Below are 21,758 nucleotides of genomic sequence, written 5' to 3' on the forward strand. Positions count from 1 at the left end.
TGTTACCTTTTTGGCGTGTTTTGCTGACCGTCGGTGTCCGAAAGCCGCCGATCCTTCGTGTTGACCTTCCCGGTGGGTCGGCGTGGGGGAACACAGTAGACGATGTGCCCTTTGCGCTTCATCCTCGTGTTCCTCTCCGCGGCCCTCGCCGGGTTCCTCGCCTGGAAATCGATCCGTTCCTCTCCTCCCTCCCTGGTCTCCGATGATTCCGACGAGATCGACACCCCCCGTGGCGACTCCTCCATCAAAGCCCGAATCTTTCGAGCTGGAAAGGTAGGATTTCTCAACCAGTATTCTACCTTTTTCGTTTGGAGGGGATAGAGGCTTGTTACCATGATGATTTCTCGCGAACAGGCGATTGAGAATGGGTTCTGGGTGTTTCTTGACATGGCCAGCGGGCGGTACTTGTGGAGGGCGATGAAAGAAAGGTGAGAAGTTGGGCGTACTCGATGATTTGGGGGTTTTTTTTTCCGGAGTAATTGTTCCTTCTCGTGTTGAATTCGAACAGTGTTCCGTGAATCGGGTTGTAATCTTGTTGTTGCGTGCTAGAATTCGTTTGAAATTGTGGATTTTTGGTTCCAGTGGTTGTTGATTGAGATGTGTCGATTATGTCGTATCCACGTTGATTTAGATGTTATACACAGAGCATTGATGTATCAAACGATTGTTTGATTTGGTTATGTCACGGCACGTCTTCCACATTGAGTATGAACAATCTGCTAAATGGAATTACCAGTTTAATTGTCTTCTTTTACTTATGTGATGTAATCTTCGTATAAGAATGAGTATCATCTTGTACTACTGGCGTACTTTTTAGTCTGTCATAATTCATCAATCAGAATCTGGTCATACTGATTGATAACATCAGCAACAAACATGACAAGAAAATAATAGAGGAGGAATGAGCATGATGGTCGAAGGCATAGACAAGTGAGTTGGTTCAATATGGTACAGCAAGAAGGATTAGCAACCCTGTGCAGCTATATGCCTACACACTCGAGAAAGATTTCATGAAGCCAAATCCATTGGGAAGCAAATTTGAGAGGTCCATGAGGTCAACATGCCCAAGATTCTATCTTTGTTTCTTGATAGACTTTAAAGAGGCATCATTGCCTTCCTCTTTCGGTGATCAAGGTATCCAGAGAAATATTTTAGGGCACCTCCCCGCTTCTCTTTTTTGGCAGAGAATCAAAGAATCTAGGATGATTGTGTTGATTATCTTTTGCTTTATAGTAGATTTGATGTCTTGTGAAATAAAAGTGACAGGCTAGAAGTAGTGTACATAGAGTCCAGCCAGTGTTTTGATGAAACTTTTGTTGTGTCGAACTCAGAGGTTGGTGATTTGGTTGCTAAAATCAGTGATCTTTTTCTTTTTATTTTACGTTTAGTTTGACGACAATTACTATACGATTTCAAAGGTTCATTACTCGTACCTTTTTTCCCCTTCAGAAAGATGTCTTTTATATCATTGATTAGTACTAAAGGTACCATAATCAGATGTTTGAGGTGCTATTTCTATGTGATATCCAAGGTAAAGTTTTTCTATTAATTCCTTCAGTGTATATGCTATAAGAGGTGTGATTTTTGTGGCTTCAATATATTCCTGGCAAGCTTCTATTTTGGACTTTTCAAATTATAATTCAATCTGATTTTAGAACATTTAAAACTCTGGTCGGTAAAAATTGCTTGCCGGTCGGTTTATCTTGATTTTCGTTTGAATTGTGTACACATTGAAGACAATGGGAGTTAGAACTTAACTGTCATTTGGTTTAGTCTGAATGTTTTATTTGGATTGTGCACACATCGACTTTGAAACTCTTCATAGAGTTTAAGCTAGGAAAATATAGGGACAGATTGGTTGATTTTAGGTTGATCCATGACAGTGTACAGCTGAAATCCATGTGTTGAGTTGAAATTTCATTCATAAGCCAACATGAACATCAGAACCCCATGGGCGATGTCGAACATGCGGTTTACATTCGTCCTAAACGAATCGTAGCTCTTCCAGTAATTGCTTGCCATTTTTTGATGTGAAAAATGATTTCCATATCAAGATCATATCTGACTGTTTCTGTGTGAACTATCAAGCTAAGGCTTGAGGAACAATGCCACATATCTGTGTGAACTTTTATGAAATATTTACTGATATTATCTGTGGAGAAAGATGATCCTGTTTTGTTGTGTGTCTCATATGATGTCAATTAAATTGCCACTAAGCAAGACTTTTGATGGTATCATCCGGAGACAAATGACAGGCATGGAATGAGTGATTCCAACCTTCTAACTTACACTTGTTTTCTAGTGCATGGTAAGTGATGCTTGAAAACCTTTAGGGAAAGGATGATGTCAAAAGATAACAATCGAAAGAATTGGGATGCTTGTGCTTGGTTGAGGCACATGCCCTCCAGAAACCATGAACTGGCAATTTAGCATCATGTCCATGCCTCGACACACTTTCTTCTGGAAAATATTTGTAGCTTCAGTCTCTAGATTCTAACAAGCTGTTGTTGCCACTAGCCTATTGATGATAGCTAGCAGATTGCCCTATCAAAGTTGCAATAAACTATATACAATTTGATCAAGCATCCTTGACAGTCAAGTTCTTTTTGATTTTTTATGCTTGCACAGGAGGATAGTGAAGTTGATTTCTAGTTGACTTGCAGAGTAGATGAGGTAATTGGCGATCATTTGCATTTCAGATTGCTTTTGTGGGGGTTTCCTCCCCACTCGGTGAAGCATCAGATTCCACCAAAAGGAATCTTTTTCACACAACTGCATTAGTAGTCCTCGAGAATAGATTCTCATCTGTTCCAAGATAAAAAAAGAAAGTGGTCGTATTATCTTTAGGGGATTCCTTTGCTCGGTGGCATAAATGCACCAAGGGAGGCCCAGTGGCACGGCCCCAAGAAAGCAGCTGCATGGGGGGGTCGTCTTCTTCCACTCAGAGACTTGTTGTCATCACGGTGGGGCTTCTCGCCGTGCTGTCGCCGCTGTACGTGGGCAGGAGAGGGCGGGTCGAGCCGGACGACGACGGTGGCGGTGGAGCCCTGTCGCTGTGGCTCCTGCTCCTGCTACTGGTCTTCGTCATCAACCTTACGTGCTGCGCCGACCGCAGGATCATGAGGTTTGACCCCTATTGGATCCATAGATTTGGAGGGTCTTCGTGTGGGATCATTGTGCTACTTCTGGTTCTTGGAGTTGTGCTCAGGTGCAAGGCTTCGCTCGGGGGTTGATCCGGATGCCATCGATGGCAGCAATGTTTTGTGGAGGTGTCGATGTCTTGCTCGTTGATGATGTCGAGTGCGGTTTAATGTTGGGTTTTGACATTTTGTCGACCCCATGAATCCACTGTCCATTACTCAGCTGAATGAGGAAGCGAGATTAGTGGAAGAGAGGCTTCAATCTTTTCCTATTTAAGATGTGAAAAAACAGACATTATTTCTTTAATTGCAAGCATATGAACACTAATTCATATCTTTTTTGGTTGAAATTGTTGGTGATTTAAGCTAAAATATTATCGGGAAAAGAATTATTTAATAGTTTGAGGAAGATATAATTAGGAAAGAACGAATGATCCCTACAGAGAGTCCCACCCAACGTCATGGCGAACACCGCACATCCGAAGCTCCTCGCTCTTCTCTACGCTTCCACTGACACTCCGGGTGGAGGATTTCTGGGGACTTGTTGATGCAGTCGATGATGACCCTACCAACGAAGATTCATCCAAGAGCTTCTCCGAAACTTGCATGGCATCGGAGCATCCCTTCTCCTGTGGGCAGACAATTATAGGGTTCCTCACGAGTCTTTTGGGGGAAAGCTGCCGCAGGGACTAATTCTCGACCAGCAAAACAGCCCCACAAGTACAAGTAGGCAAGAGAGACGAGTGATGCGTGCAGCATCGGCATGGTCAATGGTCGGTCTCCCCAGGACATCCATCAGCAATGGCGGAGCCCTGTCTGAGCGTTCCATAAAAGTTCTATCTAATTGCTCGAGGGCAGAGGAAGCAGTGGTCCATGATTGGGTTGGCTTTTGGGTCAGCATCTGCTTTCCACTGGACGGGTCCAGCCTGAGGAATATAATCCTTAGCTCTCGTCAATGAAACGATGCTGCTTGCGAGTGACTGCAGTCTCGCTTCCACTTTGTCTTCAGCTTTCATGGTGTGGGGCATGTCTGCGGCTCTGTGTTGCAGGCCTGCCTTTTTCTGGCTCCCATGTACGGGATCACAGCCTGTGATGCTTGCCCTCCTTTGTGGCCGATGATCTTCTGTTTCACGGAAATGGGAGTGCTGTTGGGCTGCAGCAGTCCCTGCTGCGTTCCTCTGCTTCGGATTTGACAGAGGTAGATGATGGATTAACATTTAGTTCTGGGTCAGATCCATTGTCCTTGTTGGGGGTTGATAGTCAAACCCATCGCAAGAACTCCTGCAAACCATCAGATCGTTGATTCTGCCTATGCCCGTGACTCTTTCCTGCAGAGAAGTGTGTTTAATGTTCCATGGAGAGAAATAGAGACGATTAAACGCCCTTCTAGTGGCGTTGGGCCTGCGAGTTCCTCTCTATTCTCTGAGCTCGTCGCTTCCTTGTCCGGACGGCAAAAGTTGGAGGAAGAGCTTCCCAAAACAGCGGCAGATCATTTAGCGAGGAAACGGGAGGGGAGCAGCTACCGCAGCCTCCGGTCCAAAAGGGAACACCTGCAATTCCCTTGTGCTATTCCTTTTCAAGTGTTGACAGCGCTGTACGTGCGTCTGTTTTCAGAAGGAAGATCATGTCATTGTTCTAATGAGTTCAGCATCACACATGGCTTCCGATGCATCAGAGCCCGAATTCATGTGCAGGCAGGCCAGTCACCGTGGATCATCAGTATTAATTGGCCTCCGCAAACATGAGTGTCGCCTTCTGCTTCTCACAGACAAATAGGAAGAAGAAGAAGAAGAAGAAGAAGATATGGAACAAGCTGAAGCACCTGTTCAAATGTTCTTGCCTTCATGATGTAGGCTGACACTTGTCCATGGTTGTTACCATGGATTTCCTTGCACCTTCACACAAACAGCTGCAACCATGAACCGGTAATCAACGATGGCTCGAACAAGCGGACAGAAACAGGGGCAGGGGATTTGGTGCTTTCTCCATGGATCAATCTCCAGCGAGAGAGATGCAGATTCCGGGTGCGCAAACGATGGGCCAAATGGGTCCCGACCATTCATGTCGTCGAGCAAGCAGATATAGAGTGCCATGGCTGCCGTCCCCGCCACGTCTCGGAGGAGCGGCTGCTGTCCCAAATTGGATCGCAACCCGCATCCGACAACTTATCGGATCCAAAACGAGAGACCATGTCAGGCACCTCGGTTCGGATCTAAGTCGAGAATCCAATTTGCATGTGTTCGTTGTTTACTGGACATGCACGTGAGTGAAATATGTAGGATTAAACGCACCTTAAACTATGGATTTTGTAGGAAACATAACATTATAGCATGACTTGCCATTGTAATCCGTACCTTATTTATTGGTAACACATCCTTTTATCTTTTCTCACCCTTCTTCTCTTTCCTTTACTTGGGAAAGAAAAAGGTGACAGATACGAATGAGATTTTGAAACACAAAGAGAACAATGACAGTTACTTATACGATCACATTTACAGATTACAATATGAGACAATTTCGAGCTGAGTTGAGGAAGCATAGCCAAGTCACATCATGCCACATTTGCAAATGCCTTGTAACATCAATCGAAGAGCTTTGCACCATCATACGTAAAACTAGTTTGTCACTATGTATGACTTGTGTTCTTTTAGAAGTCTTTAGTATGGAGGGTTTTATCAAATAAGGTTACACTAATTGATTTTAATTGGGAAAAATATTTTAGATAAAAATCAATTAGGAGGATCATTTGTTAAAAGCCGAATAATAAAGAAGATACTCTATTTCTTTTCAGCTTTCGCTAACTACCTGTCAAACATCCCACGTCAAAGCAACCTTGGAAGCTATAAAGGGCCATCATTCTCCACTTCCGGTTCACATCTAAGGCCTTGAGAGAGAGAGAGAGAGAGCGAGAGAGAATGGGAAGGAAGCCTTGTTGTTCAAAGGAGGGGCTCAACCGAGGTGCATGGACTGCAAACGAAGACAAGATCCTTGTCTCCTACATCTCAACTCACGGAACAACCAAATGGGGATCTCTTCCCAAGAGAGCTGGTGAGACTTACCTACTCACTGCCCTTGCTCTCAATTAAGTTCAACGGTGCATGGCTGCCATGGGGTTGCAGGCTTGAAGCGATGCGGGAAGAGCTGCCGGCTCCGGTGGCTCAACTACCTGCGGCCTGGGATCAAGAGGGGGAACATATCGGACGACGAGGAGGAACTCATCATCAGACTTCACAAGCTCCTTGGCAACAGGTCAGTTAACTTTTGCGGAGAGTAATTACGGTAGCGTAGCCGTCCATCGTTACTGTGTCTTTAACATGCGGGCGATCGAGGCTCCAATAACTATTATCATCTGATACGGTTCGTGTACTTGCATTAAAAACCAGCTCATTTGATTTCGAGGCTAATTCTAGCTAGATCGAGATGGTCAACTCTGTTGGATCCTTGATCTGTGGTTTTCTTGAGCTTGTTCTGGACACGTTCTTTCTTGAATGGGGGACCGTAGATGGTCTCTAATCGCAGGAAGACTGCCAGGGCGAACGGACAATGAGATCAAGAACTACTGGAACACCACCTTGGTGAAGAGACTGCAAGGTGGGTCGTCACAGCTCCCGAGTAATCCAAGCCCCGCCACAGCCCAATCCAAAGGGAAAGACACGGCGGTCGCCACGCCGCCGCCGGTGACTGGCTCGAAGGTGATCCAGACCAAGGCATTAAGGTGCACCACGGCGTTCTTCGGCCAAGATACAGCCTGCATGCCTCCGCGCTTGGCGCCAGAAGAATCCGATGGCTGCTCCAAGATCCCTCCATTTGGCTCTTCTCTGGACGTGGTTGCAGCCTTCCCTTCAAGCTCGGATGCTTGGAAAGAGAGAGACGACGGCGTTCAAGTCGAGAACCCTGAATCAAAAGAAGCCGATGACGCCGCTAACATGGGTTTCTATCCGGACGACTTGATGTCCCTCGATGGAGCACTGATTGGAAACTGGATGGAGAAGGACCAGTTTCAGCAAGACAGCATGTTAGATGTCAAGCTTTTGGCTTCCATCTTAGAAGCTGACGAACAGGGGTATTGGAGCTGAGCAAAGGAGTCACCATCTCCAGTTTGCAGCGTAAGGTTTCTACATCGGGTGGCGAAACAGGGACAAAACATAACCTTGCTGCTGGTACAATACTGGAGCTGGAAGTGTAGGTACAAAGCAATCACGTGTGGTTGTTTCATCTTCAATCTCGAACGCTTTGTGCTTCGCTGTAGCAATAAGCCGCAAGAATTGTTCTCATGTTTCACCAAAGAATTAGCTCTCCTAGCAACAGTCATAGCTGCCCTAAACACACCGATGATGGTAAGCTAATAATTTAAATGGGGCAGAAGAATTTGAAGCCATCACTTTGTCTATCGAATATATTTGTCGGAAGGGTGCTTGTAATCATAGCACTCCACATCCACAACATAAAGTGGAGGAAAGCAAAAGGGAATACCCACCTGAAGAAGACGGCACGAATGAGTGCATTCATGACTTTGGATTGCTGCGAGGCGGAAACACATATATGGGAGGCGAAAGAGGGAGAGATTTCACGTAAACAGACGGCGCAAACAAATGCGAGGCAGAGAACAGTGCAGTGTATTTTTCCTGTATCTGCCTCCTCAATTATTGTCGTGAAGATGACTACGAAACTAGCAGAAAGCAAATGTGCCCTTTATGTGCAATTATATCCAAAAAGCAGTGTAGTTTGGATTCATTAGGCAGTAAAATTTCAGCCTTAAAATTATACCCACATAAATCGTGGACAATAGAACATTATATTGAATCCCAGGCAGTGTCAGCTTTCTAATAATTGAAGTGCAGTCGCAGAAAGTAGAAGAGATTTTATCCAGAATGGAAGTCACGCACATGGGATCCTCAGCAGAATTAATAGGGTGCATGGGAAGAGTCTGCAGGCAGGATGATGACAAAGGGAGCCTTTACAGCGTGAGCCTGTGCGGCCTAACCTTCCATGGACGAGTAGACGCAAATTGTGAGCTGCCCAAGCAGAAGTTTAGGTGCATTCTATGTGTGTGCGGTCCAGAGATCGGAGTCGAATTTTAGATAAACCGGCTTTCACGAACCGGTCCATTTCTCATCAAGATTGAAGCCCACTCTCTCTCTATGATTATGATGATGATTATTATTGCAGTAAATATAAGATGGAGGAAAGAGGAAAGAAGTCTCACTTTTGTTGTCGGTTTTATCCTCTCCCTCGAGGTACTGTGTGCCAAAATATATTTTTAATCATTGCTCTGATGATTTCTTGGCCTTTCATTGCAATCTTGCAGCAAAAACGAAAAATCTTAGATTTGTTATATACGTCATTTTGAGGAAATTTTTATAGAGACATTAATTATACAATTTAAATTTGTTAAACTTTAGCATTTAATGTTTTACAATTGTATCACTTATGTTATATAAAAATAATTTCCAATATTATATTTCCGAATATGTAATTGAGTATTTTTATTTTTATTTTTACTAAACCTATGGTTGGATCCATACTAAAATCATCACCACCTGTGTCATCATTATCATTTTCATACATCAACTGTCTCATTAAATACAATATATATATATAAATGATCAAATAATAAATGAAAAATTCAGCATGTAAGCTTTTGTATATACCATGATATGTTACAAAAGCTTGCCTGCACTAACAAGTGTGCATAAGACACCACTTTTTTGTGTTTTTATGTATCCACTTAATTCATTCACCTCAATAGATGGGCAAAGAAATCAAAATAGCTTATTAATGATACTTTGTTCACCATCTTGGACTTGCAGCATTGTTTGGCTTGTCACAGACACATGATTCAAGGATTGATCATATGATCCACATACAGTCAGTCCACCTGAAGCCTGGTATGACCATGGAGAACCTGCAAAAGGAACGTGCCATGAAACTTGGTTAAAATTCTTGGCAGACTCACAGTTTGGCACATCTTAAAGATTTTTTAAATGGTTAATTCAGAACAACTGAACAACATTTAGTTATTGATAAAAGCATATAACCTTTTCGGTAGAAAGAGGATATCAAAACGGAAGTAGTCCAGAAAAAAAGGAGCATTCTATATATCGAAAAGAACCCGAAAAGGTCAAAAAGAAAGCAGCAGGTGAATTCTGCACTCTTGCTTATGTCAGATAAACAAACAAACAAACTGAAGATTTCAACTTAATAGCTATGTGCATATTTCCAGCTGCGACAATCGATGAGGAAAATCGAGAACCAACAGCTCCTGCGAATAATGTAGGATGGAGGACACAGCACCAAGGAAACGATAATATTTTTTTCCATGAGCTTGTGTGCACAGAGATGTCGGAAAGACTTCATATGAAAGATGCATCGAGACTCTGTTGAAGAATTCTTGTAATTGGAGATCAGATCATCTTCTGGTTAACAATAGGCCCTGAAAGAAGATAGGCCAAACTAAACCTCTTTAGATTGGCTGTTACCAAATTCCTATGCCCATCTGAATCCAGATGCCGGAGGTATTGGTTGAATTCAGCCAATACCCTTTCAGTTTTCTGATCATGGTTAATCTCAGAAACAACGTTAGATGCAAGGTCTCACATGCAAGACATAACAAGACCTACTGTTTATTCCATAAATTAATGTAAATATCGAGATTTATCGTGTGCATGTAGTTGTGGGACGTGACACACCACACATGAACTTACAAACCATATGTGATCCTTTCTCCAAGATCGAGGATCAATACATTAGATAAATACAATTTTATATTTGTCCTACACATTCTCTTGATTGTCAACCACCTGATGATACCCTTCTATTATCAAGCTCAAGTTCTACGCATAGCAGAAAAGAGCAAATGGATACTGAAGTGGGTTGGAAGGATCTAGCCAGTAACATCTTCCTTTCAGAAGGTCTTGTATCGTGAGAGATGGACGATGTTCCAGATGGGAGAAACAAAAGGGTGAAGGACACCTACCCTTTGCATTTTCTTCATCGGAAGATGCAAATCAGAAAATAGAAAGTGACTAGTTACAGCTCGTAGTGGTGTTGCCCCTAGAGAAAAGCAGGAATAGATCGTGGGCGATTGACGACATCATTATAATTGCATGGAGGACAGACAGCTTTCAAAAACAATAGGACACAATATACAAAGTTACAGACATTGATTGGTGTGGTTTTTCAAGGATAAGAAATCTCATGGAATTAAGACCAACCCCATGCTAAGCTGCCATGCCTTTACAGTTAATAGGTTAAAAAATGCTAGTAGTGAAAATGTGAAATAGCATTAGTAGAAACATTTGCCATATGGATCCTACAATGTATTAATAAAAAGTAGCATTAAGGTCGATTCATTTGTTGTGTCAGCTAGTAAATGTCCAAATAACTTCTAAAGACTAGCAGCAGCGAGAAACTCAGAATACAACAATAAGCCATGAAGTCCCAGTTATATGAGTGTGAGGTTGACAAGCTACATGGATCTTTTCCTATCATTGAACTCAGCTAAAAGTAACATCACTATTCAAACTAAGAGTCACTGACAAATTTATGCAAAGATATGCATGCACGTAAAAGGATAGCACATTAGAACAAAGGTAGAGTTGCTGCATTGCTATGCATGGATTCATAAGCTGCAAGGATATATAACCCTCATAGATAATGCAATAGAGAGAGTCTTATGCAATTTATTGCTCTTCTATTTAACACATCAGCAGCCCAAGTAATCGCTAATCGGCATTTTTAAACAATCCCCTATTCTCCAACCTATTGTTCACATTTATTTCTCCCATTCCAAAACTCTTCCAACTCGAGCACTGCTCTCCCCACCCTCTCAGCACTTTTCCTATGCATCCTCTCAAACTTTTCCCTAAAGTCAGTTCCGACCAACTACAATCAATTACCAACTTTATCTTGCCCTCTAATCCCACCATCTTGTAGCCCTTGAAAGATGCTATTGATGGCCTATAAACTAACATCAAAAGTTCATCGCCATTTGGTGAATCTAAATTCATGACATCTAAATTCAATAGCCCTTGAAAGATGCTATTGATGGCCTATAACTAACATCAAAAGTTCATCGCCATTTGGTGAATCTAAATTCATGACCACATAAAGCTAGTGGAACATGAACCACCCCCATGCCCCATAATGCACAAATCACTGGCAAAACCAAGCAGAGATCCCCAATAGTTGCAGGCAGTCCTTCCCCAGATCAATGGCAAAAGAAGACCCATGTAGTGACCCAGGCAATGAGAACGAGCACTACGATGTTCGCCAAAGAAATAATTATGCTCAAAGAGTCTTCAAAAATTAGAAATTTCCAGAATGTTTCCATCCAATGCACGTTAGAGTATAAAATAACTCAATAGTTAGAACTATTAACCTACCTCAAATCCATCATCTTGACTTAACCAAACAAATCAGGAATTTGCAATAAGGCTGATTTGCTAGCTCATACATAGTTTGGCCGATGACATTGAAAAGTTTACCCAAATGGTTAGGACAGTACAACTTCTCGTTATTGTTGCTGGTAAAAAATAAAACTTGAAAATATTGAAAAGTAAAAAAGAAAAACTTCCAACTTATTGAGAGCTGCAGAGCACTAACTAGGCAGAAGTTGACATTACTGAAGAGCGTGAGAAGAGAAAACGAGGCATTTGCACCTGTTTGAACAAGCCAATTAGTCACTGTCTATTCTATCCACCCGAAGCAACACCTAAGGGATAAATTGAACAATTTGTAGGCTGTCCGTGCACTGATTGAAAAACTTGGGCCACATATCAAAAGGTTAATAGCGTCTTAGTTAGCTCAGCAAGTGTCAGCTTGTGCCCTTAACATCATTACCTGCTGTCGTCGTTACTAATGTGAAGTATTATTACCAACTTAGACCAATTTTGCCACATGTTTTATGGAACATGAACCAAGTCCAAAGTCATATAGGACTCGACTTCCAACAAGAGTAGAAACAGATAGAATAGTTCATGCCTTGATACACATCAAGTGACCTATCCATTGTCGACCTATGCATCTTATGCAAGAGCAAAGAGTTTCTCTCTCTTTTTCTTTCTCTTTCGAATGTTTTCAGTCAGGTGGGCTATAAGAGCACACTACTGGTTGAAAGGTATATCAAACAACATATTTCTCAGTACGAAAGCTCTTCCTCTCACATATCTTCATCTTTGTAGCAGAGTAGTGACATTGAAGATTAGTGCAACACTCTTCACAAAGCTTCTCCTTCTTTGTGAAGATCATTATAATCAAATCTTGAAGTCTTATCCACCTAGTTTTTAATGAGAACCTCCAGATCAGCAAAATCTAATCAAAGTGACAGAACACAAACAAAAAGAAGATACCACAATTTTTTATACAAAAATGCAGGATTCAACATACGAAAGTAGCTGATGTTAGTACAAGAAAAATGAAACAGATTCTGCATACAGCAGTAGTTCATGATAGTAAGTTCTTTACCAAATTATTCCTGGAAAATCTAAGAAGCAAATGACATTATTTCTTCCTGAAATTAAATGTAGATCAGCTGCCAGGAACTGATTTAAATCCTCCAATCTTCAACTTCAATCCAATAACTAACATTTACAAATCGTTGCAATACATAGAGAGCACTCTCTCCAGCACGCCAATTTACAAAGAAACCTATGAATTGTGAAAACAAGTAGTCATGGGAGTTTCGAGTGAACCTCTTTGGAAGAAGAACCATCAAAGGGTAGCAGCAGGCGGTGGTGGCACCTCGAAATCAACAACAATGAAACTCTCCAGAAGCGGCCGCACCTTCTCCTTCACCGACTCCACCAAGTCCTTCTCTCCCGCATCCATCGCCTCAAGCTCCTCCAGGTCGCGAAACACCGCCAGAAGTCCCACGCCGTATCCCTTCGCCCTAGCCGGTGAGAAATTCTCTCCGTAGCTCACCTGCGTCACCGCCGCCGGCGCCGACAACTTAACCTGCGCCAGCGTCGCCGTTAGCTCCGCCGTGGCCCCCTCTTTCGGCTTCGCGAGGGTCAGCCGCATCGCCGACCCAGGGGGCGCCGCCGTCGGGCTGTCAAGGTCGGCGACCCAGTCCATGGCCATGATATCCTCGCAAACGGGGAGGACGTTCTCCTCGACGACGGCCGCATGGGTTGGGTGGGTAGAGTAGGCAGCAAGGTCGGCCTTGGAGCGGTAGCGACTGTGGAGGAGGTGCGTGAACCCGGTGGCGGATCGGTGGGGGCGCGGGAGCACGGGGCCGGCGGCGAGGTGCGCGACGACGTCGAGGGAGGCGAGGGATCGCAGGTTGGAGACCATGGCGTCGACCTTGGACGGGTCAGTGGAGTCGCGGACCTTGAAGAGGACGACGTGCTCGATAGTGGCGGCGGCGGCCATGGAAGCGGCGGCGGAGGTGGAGGAAGAGAACGATAGCGTCGCGGCGGGGCGGGGCGACGGGGAGATGAGAATAGGGAACGAAGGGAAGAGGAGAAGAGGGCTTTGAGGATGAGGGAGAGTAGTGGAGATAGACGACGGTTCTTAGACACGACATCTCCCTCTAGTTTTCTTGCTCCTCCATCCACTGGCAATCGTCGCCGTTGGACTTCGTTTGACGGCTCACGTTGATGCTTAGATGCTCTGCCGGATTAAGTCACTGTCAATAAAGTTTAATTCCGATCAGTTCTGGTGGTACTGCAGAACAGTATTGTTTATTCTGGGGGCGACGAGTTGAACCAAACCTGCCGAATCAGGCAGACCGGTTCGAACCCGATAGGCTCGGCCCGTTGTAGTTAACAAGTTTGAGGGTGACAACGTGCGGAATCGCCCGGACCGGTTCGGGGGCCATAGATTCGGCCCACTAGATTCGTGGGCCGGGTCGAGATAGCATTACAAAATTTTGACCACCTGTCAAACAGTATTCGAGTTATTTATTTTCGGCCCTGAGAAAAATACTAACATGATTTAGGCCCTGTAGAGTGGGATTGTCTGTATCATCAAACACCAGGAAAAGTCTTTTGTCCAAATGGATGAGGCAGATTCCAATAGAAGCTATTTTTTAGTTTTCACTTTATGAAGACCATTTTGTTCATTTATTTTCAGAAAAAAAATCAATTAAAAATATAAAAAAGATGAAAATAATTACATAGAAAAAAAACTTTCCAATGTTGAAGATGATAAATGCAATATTATTATAGTAGTTGAAAGCAAACATAGGAGGAAAAATAGGATAACAGCTAATAAGCACCACACAAAAACTTTGGGTTGAGGGGACAGAGATGATCTTTGTGTTCTTGCAATAATTTGATGCGCTGGTAATCGGTAGAGGACTTGCGCTGCACTGGCATAGCACGGAACACATGTCCTCCACAAAGGGGATCTGGACATGGCTTTGTCCTTGACACTTTGGTTTCTTCTGCAGTAGCTGCCAGGGGTCCTAAAGGCACCAAATGCCGTGTAAGACAGATGAGTAAAAATGCCATTTGGAAGCTGAAAGAAGATGATTGGGAGGATGAAGCTTTGGTACAAAACATTGTTATTTGTAGCGGGATACACGAGTCGACGCTATCGATTTGATATGACACCATTAAGAGGAGACCGAGAGCATGTTCTTTTTGGCGAGTCACACATACCTAACAAGGAAGACATAACTGGATCGAAAGGCCTTCACCATGGTCTATCTGATACGTTCTTCCCTACCCACTGTCATCCCTAAAGTTTGGTCAAAGCAGCACTCGATGAGCTAACAGGGGACCATACATACTTTTCATCAATGCAACATCTTTTGTTTCTTATTCCAAATACAAGTTGTCAGCAGGTAAACCACTGGATAAGCTTCCAAAGCATGCATGGTTAGCAGCCATGGTTTGGATCTGACCCATCTCATTCTTAAAAACTCGGCATCTGAGCAGGGAAGGAGCCAATGGAGGGAGATGACCCCATGTGGCTCTTCCTCCCGGCCGGTTCCTGTAGAACAAGCAGTATCAGAGAGCTTCTGGTCCACCTAGGAACAGCTGGCAAATCATCTTAGAGCAGACATGGGTAGAAGAGATAAGCACTGCTGCAGCTTTCAGCATCCAATCCCTTTGTCCTCTTCCTTGGCATCACTGATATGTACACCTACTTCGGCTATACTGTTGTATGCCTCCCTTGTTTCTGTGAACTTTACATGTTTGCACCTCCAGCCAAAGAATATACAGGTGACTGCCACCCAGCTAGAACAAACAAGTGGTCAGAAAAGCTCATCTACTCTCTTGTGAGATTCCATAGCTGTGCCGACTACGATTGGAAGCCAAACAAATGTCTAAAAGGCATCTACAGGATCAAAAGATGTCTTCGGCTACATGGAGGCTTTGATACTATTTGCAAGAGAAATGCACATCAGAGCAGAAAGAAAAAGAAGACACAGCAATTAGAGAAGATTAGACTGACTATTCCGGAGCACAGACAAACAGCTTTGCATCACATAAATGAGGGAGGAGATGAGTGACACAGTGATGAAAACAATGCAAGCAAATCTTATGTCATTCCTAGCCGGGCCGGTTCCTCTTGTTGCCGGGCTTCCCCTCGGAGTCGCCCTCCGACGAGGCTTCCATGGACCGGGTGAAGGAGAGTGACAGGTCAGCGTAGAGGTCGACGACGCGCCGGATGTTGTTGTTGAGCTCTCTGATCAGGCCGACGTTGCGGCTGAGGTTGTCGGGGATCTTCGACTCATGGTTCTGATTGATCTCGTTGATCAACAGCCTGTTCTGATCCAAGATACGCTGGACCTGAAGAAAGCTCTTCTGGAAGGTCTGGAGGACTTTGCTGTCCACTTGGGTTCCATTGCCAAGCCCCGAGAAGCTATCACCTTCCATCATCACCTCCCTCGTCACCCCTCGAACGAGATCAGAAGACAAAGGACCTGCAGATAAATCATATCAAGAGCAGCAAAAACAAGGGAATAAAAGGCTAACATAACAACAAGTAGGCGGGCAGGGACGAACATGCAAAGCAAGCAATGAATCTCTGGGTTGAAAGAAAGCACCTTTTGGTAGGAACAGGAGACTGCTATGAGCTCATACGGAAAGAATTCTGATCTAAGTCAGGATACTGTTTGGTTCATTCAACCTCACCTCTACAGTGACCAAGCCAAGGAGAACTAGGAAGGACGAAACCATTGAAGACATGGCGAGGATCGAGGAAGAGAGAGAAGGAGAGGAATCTCTTGGAAAGTTGTCAGGCGTTAGTAGGCATGAGAGACAAGGATTGTAAGGAAATCATGGCCTCAGTAGCTCCTTTTCAGAAAGAAAAGCGAGATCGGATGGATGGCGTGGTTCTTTTCATGTGATGGCATACAAAAAAAAACTGATCCAATTCCCCTAGAAAAGCTTTCTACAAAATCCATGTCGCAAATCTCACATTGAATCAATCAATACAAGAAACAAAACAAGAAGGAAAGGAAAACCTCATAGACGAACGACCGATCAAGTTGGACAGCAAAAGGAACCTTCCATGGTACAATAAAGCTTTCGGAGCGGTTCCTGAAACGGCAACCATGATCACAAACCACTGAGAGCAAAGGAGAGAAGCACAAAAAGATCGAATTTTGACACCGGATTCTTCACAATCCCCTCGAACATCACAATCAAACCTAATCAAGGAAAGAACTTTACGCTACAAAACGCATAAGAAGACAGACCTTTGTGCTGCCAGATTGATATGGAGATGGATACCTTGGAGATGCGGCAAGGGCGGAAGGGGGGAAAGAGGAACAATTAGGCAGGAAATGATCTGCTGCGGGAGACGACAACCACTTAGGCGATGCTCCTCTCGGCTTCGCTGGTCTCCGCTCCGAGTCGGTCCATCGACGACTGGGATCGCCCGCTGAATCTAATGTTGACTCGAATGGGAGATTCCACTTCCGCTGTCTATTTCCATGGTTAAGTGGGAGGCCAAGGGTCTTCTTCTGACGAAGAGTGGTGGCGACATGGGTTTACCGGCATGAGAACAATGCCGCTTCTCCTAGAAAATAATAAATACTAAAGAATCACTAGCTTGTGATCACATAATTTATGTCAATCACAGGATTTAACAAAGTGGATTGAGTCATGTCAATTAAGCTAAGAATCGTTCTTATATATCCATCCAAACAGGATTTGCCGCATCACATGCAGAATGCATGACATCGATTACAATATTAGTTAACAAACAAATCGTGTAATTGAATTTTCAGAATCTTAATTTAGATATTACAAGAATCATTCACCATTAGTTCAACAGGAACAGGTGGATTCTTTCTTCTGCTCACTGTGACTCCTCACTCTTCAGCAGTCCCAATAAGCTCAGCGAACTTTTCCTTCCAATCTCGAACCTTTTCCTCGCCGTTTACCACCTACACAGAAAAATACTAGTAAATTTAATTACTGCTAAGGTAGAAAATTCATATGGTGTGGTTATGATTGTTGTTTTCAACATCTTTCATGTCCACAAAGAATAATGAGTAATTCTATCACTTCTTACAAGTAATCAAGAGAGAGCAGGAGATAAAAAGAAGAAGAAAAAATCTTGTAGACTGGCTCTGTAAGCACCATCAGTGGCTTCAAAAGCTTACAAGGGCATGTAAGGCTCTTGGATTTGGAGCTAAAAGGAGAGAGACTGAAAGAGCAGTAGGTAAACTGATACAACCCAAAAATTTGCATTTGGAAAGGTGAAGCTTCTGCTGGCAATTCTAACCTACCTCGAAAATTAGTCCTTCCTCTGGCAGTGAATCAAGTGCCTCCACACAAACGGCTGCTGCATCCTCTTTGCTGAGTCTTCCCTTTGCTGCAGCACCCTAACACAAAAATACAAAACAATATGCTTCTGCGCGAGGATGAGTTATTTTCTCAAAAATTATGTGGGAAGTCAGCCTCATGGATCACATGTTCCGGATGCAAGTCTCAACATGATCACTGAAATCAATGCAAAATTATACACCATAGAGTCCAGGTACTTTTTTTTTATTTTTTATGATGGAAGTGCAAGTTTATTAGCATGCTGCATATCGAACAATTACGGCTATATTCTGTCATTTCTTTTCTTCATGGTCCATCTGATGATTACATTTATTTCTTCGGTCACTGGATGGAGAGACCTAAAAAGCAACCTGTTCCAGCTTGACATTTGTATGAGAGGAGCAGTGTTGCAGTGAAAGTTTGAGGAGAGACGAGAGAGATGACTCTGTTATCATTATGTCTCTAGCATGAACCATTGTCTACGATAATTAACTCAAATTGTCCTGATGTACCTTTGAAAAGCTGAATCCTTGCTTGCCACCAGGACTATCTTGCAGTAAGCCAGCTCTAATTATTGTGTATGGGATGCCAGACGCAATCACGGTTTCTTCATCTCTCTCTGCCAGTTTTCTGGCCTTGCTATTCATAACTGCTTGAATTCCGCTGCTGCCTCTATAAAATGCCAACTGCAGTCTGGTCAAAACTCACAGTGAAGATGGTGACAAGACAGAATGCATGAGCATGTACTTCATTAAGAGAAATATGAATGTGGGTAAACTAAGAACCTGAGATAGAAGAACAATGTGCTGCGCACCCTTTGTTCGCCCTATGTCAGAGAAGAAGCCATCCTGCAAAATAAGAAGAGTGTGGCAAAAATTTTAGTTTAGGTTATCAAACATCAACATACAATATCAACCAAGTGATGTCAAATATGTATAAAATCATATAAATTATAGAACTAGTTACACCATCTAGGATCTGATTGGTACTGCATCCTTTTTAAGTTTCACCATGCTTCTTGCATCATTCAGGTAATGTTCTTCAGATGAACTAATAGGACCATAACTTCTAACATACCGGGCTTCGGTCTTAGTGGTCAGTGGCCATAATAGGGAGAGATTTTGTATCTAAATTTTGTGGCACTGGCTCTTCAGTATTTTAAAATGAATTATATATACCTAGTGGGTGTGTCCCCCTCAGATTCTTGAAAAAACAGGATATAGTAACTCCATCACATGCAGATTTGATAATGCTCAAGATAAATTGGTTAAACATGCAGGGATCAGCATTGCTCTCGAGGAATATATAAGTCAACTACTATTCTTCAACTTAAACCAACTTTTGATGAATATTTGCTATGAAAGATACATAAATTATCCTGTTCTGTACAGAATTGTTAATGTTGGAGCCATATTATTCCTCCTGAGGTTAAATGACTATTTAACAACTTATATGAGGATTTTGCTTTGTGCTGAATTCGACCTTCAATAGTCAAATAAAAGCATAACATCTGATGCAAAGTAGAGTCAAAATACGTGACAGGAAAAATCTCTACATTGCAATGTATTTACACAGACTTTACAAATAATCTCAGACATTGGAAATGACATAATAATTCACATGAAGAATATCTAGAAGTTGTCTGTAGATGCATTGTGCTTCCAGGAAACCTTGCTAACATAACATTCTAGTCACAGCACAAATGATTTGAAATCAACATATAAAGCTGGATTTGCATACATTTGATGCACAAATTATTGCTCGAACACCTCTCAGAGCATTTGTCAGAAAGGTCTTGTCATTTAAATCTCCAACCATTGTCTACACAATGCAATCAATAAAACAGTACAATGTTAAAAACACAGAAGTGTCTTTTGTATGTCAACAGAAAGGGAAGTGTTCAGTACATAACTTCTGAAGGAAAAAACGCTACCATGAGCATGCAGGTGCTCACCTCAACATAAGTTCCAAAAGCATCGATAGCAGCTCGCTTATCCTTGACTAGTGCTTTTATCCGAGCACGTTTAAGAATCAATGATAGAATTACCATCTGATTAAAGCATATCATGAGATAACAAGTAACATGAAGAAATAATACATTGCAGCATGCTTATATGCAATTAGTACAACTCCAGATGTGAAATTAATTATTCTTACGTGCTTGTTGCAGCATCAATATTGGACCTTGATTTTAAACAAAGATTTAAATTATGATTTGTGCAAGGGACTGGATATGAAATAAATTTTTTTGATAGTTCAGGTTAGATGCCTTCTGCCACTAAGATTGTTCATGAGTGTGCTATAAAAATATTACATGGACCATAATATTGGTCTGGATTTCAATGAAGTAATTCATGCAAAACAAAGAAAGACCATATTCCTTCTGCCAGTTCTGAGTCTTGTGGATGCAAAATCTTAGATTAAGAACAAAGAAGTTGGTCACGAAGAAACATAGATGTAGTCAGATCAGCACTGGCCACAGACATCTTTCTCATAGTATCTTGATAAAGAATTTCAATGCTACCAAGAGCTATTTAATTCCTCCTGTTGCAATTTCATTTTGAAGAGCCAGTGCAGTATTTATTCATCTTTGATCCAGTAGGAGTATCTCTTTATAAAAAAAAAGGAAAAAAATTGATGGCTATCATGGAAAAGAATTTCTTTTTTGGAAATTGCACACACCAATCATCTAATCGAGGTATGAAAAATCAGGACACTCAAACTAAGTGACTCTGGTCAATGGTTACTTTCGAAACATTAAGCATCATTATGTTTGAGTATGATACATAATCATGATTGGACAAAGAGCTAAAATTCTTTTCATGTTAGAAAGGCCGACCTGACCAATTTCACTTTCACCATCAGTTACCAGCACAGCATCTCGTACTTCATCGATTTCTGGTAGCAATCAAGGAAACAGAGGAATGAAGTTCGTCACAAATTTAACAGTAACAAAATGCCACAAGATGTACTAGTTCATGTGACCTGAAGATTCATCCTCATTCTCAAGACCACCATCCTTTGGAAGTAGATCAGGTGCTCCATACCACTTCCTCAACTTAGGTCCACCTACATATGAGTTCATTTTTCTTTCCAAATTATAAGTGCATAGATATGCCATCTACTAAACAGATCTAGACACGGGAACTTATAAACCATCGATATATTTATGACCATTCAGATAACAGGGTTTATTGTGTACCCAAATGACAAAATAAGTCAATCTTAAATAACAAGACATATTAATATCTCAACAATAAAACAAACGCGATTGCCATAACTCTGCAGAGCATCTAATTTCACCTTTGATCTGCCAAAACACACTTCGCACCGTCTAAACTATGGCACGACTGAACTAGCCAATAAAGTTGGTGAACACTTGAAAAGCCATTGGCTGGATTAGCATCAAGAAGTCATTCACTTTCTAGTAATTCACACAAATCGAAGATCAAAATGATATTTAAAAGACCATTTGTCAGGAGATCTATGCAGTGCAGGCTAAGATAACCGAAGAACGGCTGAGGGGATGCAGCGTGTCTCACCTTCTATGTAGTCGAGGAGTTGGTCCGCGAAGCTGGTCTCCTTCTTCTTGGAGCAGCGGCAGCGAAGCGGAGAAGCGGTCCTCCTTTGCAGCGAGGAGAACAGCTGCGAATAGCACAGTAGAGATGGAGCGACAGGGTGGGTCGGGAAAGAAGATGGTGGCTTGGAGAGACGAAGAGCCACCGCCATCGGAGCGTGCGTGGAGATGAGGCGGGGAGAGGAGAACAGAATAATAACACCACGGAGGAGATTGGGTTGGGAAATTGTATATTACCATAATACCCATCATCTTCGACATCAATTAACCCGTAAACACTTTACGAAGAATTCCTCGGAAACCGTCCGTTCCCAT

The 21,758-nt window shown here is 42.7% G+C and overlaps 5 protein-coding genes and 1 long non-coding RNA gene across 11 annotated transcripts; 3 read left to right on the forward strand and 3 right to left on the reverse strand.

The window, feature by feature from the left end:
* Positions 1-754, forward strand: LOC103968520 (uncharacterized). The gene is made up of 2 exons (XM_009381767.3): positions 1-273; positions 355-754. The coding sequence occupies exons 1-2, from the start codon at positions 103-105 to the stop codon at positions 430-432; spliced, it is 249 nt and encodes an 82-aa protein (XP_009380042.2). The 5' UTR covers positions 1-102; the 3' UTR covers positions 433-754.
* A 2,231-nt stretch (positions 755-2,985) lies between these two features.
* LOC103968521 (uncharacterized) lies at positions 2,986-3,472 on the forward strand. Its single transcript, XR_010480679.1, has 2 exons — positions 2,986-3,124; positions 3,209-3,472. It is a non-coding gene; the product is annotated as an uncharacterized LOC103968521 (long non-coding RNA).
* A 2,570-nt stretch (positions 3,473-6,042) lies between these two features.
* LOC135595839 (transcription factor MYB1-like) lies at positions 6,043-7,453 on the forward strand. The gene is made up of 3 exons (XM_065087260.1): positions 6,043-6,188; positions 6,260-6,389; positions 6,643-7,453. Exons 1-3 carry the CDS (start codon positions 6,056-6,058, stop codon positions 7,214-7,216), a joined length of 837 nt encoding a protein of 278 aa, XP_064943332.1. The 5' UTR covers positions 6,043-6,055; the 3' UTR covers positions 7,217-7,453.
* A 1,301-nt stretch (positions 7,454-8,754) lies between these two features.
* On the reverse strand, positions 8,755-13,702 carry LOC135595840 (stress-response A/B barrel domain-containing protein UP3-like). The gene is made up of 2 exons (XM_065087263.1): positions 12,833-13,702; positions 8,755-9,045 (listed from the first exon to the last, which is right to left on the reverse strand). Exon 1 carries the CDS (start codon positions 13,509-13,511, stop codon positions 12,852-12,854), a length of 660 nt encoding a protein of 219 aa, XP_064943335.1. The 5' UTR covers positions 13,512-13,702; the 3' UTR covers positions 8,755-9,045; positions 12,833-12,851.
* Positions 13,703-15,514: 1,812 nt separating this feature from the next.
* LOC135595841 (protein ELF4-LIKE 3-like) lies at positions 15,515-17,066 on the reverse strand. Of its 4 annotated transcripts, none has more exons than XM_065087266.1 (3): positions 16,826-17,066; positions 16,558-16,633; positions 15,515-16,014 (listed from the first exon to the last, which is right to left on the reverse strand). In XM_065087266.1, exon 3 carries the CDS (start codon positions 15,968-15,970, stop codon positions 15,641-15,643), a length of 330 nt encoding a protein of 109 aa, XP_064943338.1. In that variant the 5' UTR covers positions 15,971-16,014; positions 16,558-16,633; positions 16,826-17,066; the 3' UTR covers positions 15,515-15,640. The 4 variants fall into 4 exon arrangements, with proteins under 4 accessions (XP_064943338.1, XP_064943336.1, XP_064943339.1 ...); XM_065087264.1 differs by having other exon boundaries at positions 16,792-17,066; XM_065087267.1 differs by lacking the exon at positions 16,558-16,633.
* A 141-nt stretch (positions 17,067-17,207) lies between these two features.
* On the reverse strand, positions 17,208-21,636 carry LOC135585783 (uncharacterized protein At2g37660, chloroplastic-like). Of its 3 annotated transcripts, none has more exons than XM_065087262.1 (9): positions 21,409-21,636; positions 20,852-20,935; positions 20,706-20,764; positions 19,821-19,916; positions 19,607-19,687; positions 18,652-18,714; positions 18,379-18,552; positions 17,830-17,954; positions 17,208-17,484 (listed from the first exon to the last, which is right to left on the reverse strand). In XM_065087262.1, the coding sequence occupies exons 1-8, from the start codon at positions 21,593-21,595 to the stop codon at positions 17,838-17,840; spliced, it is 861 nt and encodes a 286-aa protein (XP_064943334.1). In that variant the 5' UTR covers positions 21,596-21,636; the 3' UTR covers positions 17,208-17,484; positions 17,830-17,837. The 3 variants fall into 3 exon arrangements, 2 of the variants coding, with proteins under 2 accessions (XP_064943334.1, XP_064943333.1); XM_065087261.1 differs by having other exon boundaries at positions 17,830-17,925; positions 21,409-21,635; XR_001976041.2 differs by having other exon boundaries at positions 17,444-17,484; positions 17,830-18,237; positions 21,409-21,635.
* Between the last annotated feature and the right edge of the window lie 122 nt (positions 21,637-21,758).

This window comes from Musa acuminata, chromosome BXJ1-10, assembly GCF_036884655.1.
Source record: "Musa acuminata AAA Group cultivar baxijiao chromosome BXJ1-10, Cavendish_Baxijiao_AAA, whole genome shotgun sequence".
NCBI classification, from domain to species: domain Eukaryota; kingdom Viridiplantae; phylum Streptophyta; class Magnoliopsida; order Zingiberales; family Musaceae; genus Musa; species Musa acuminata.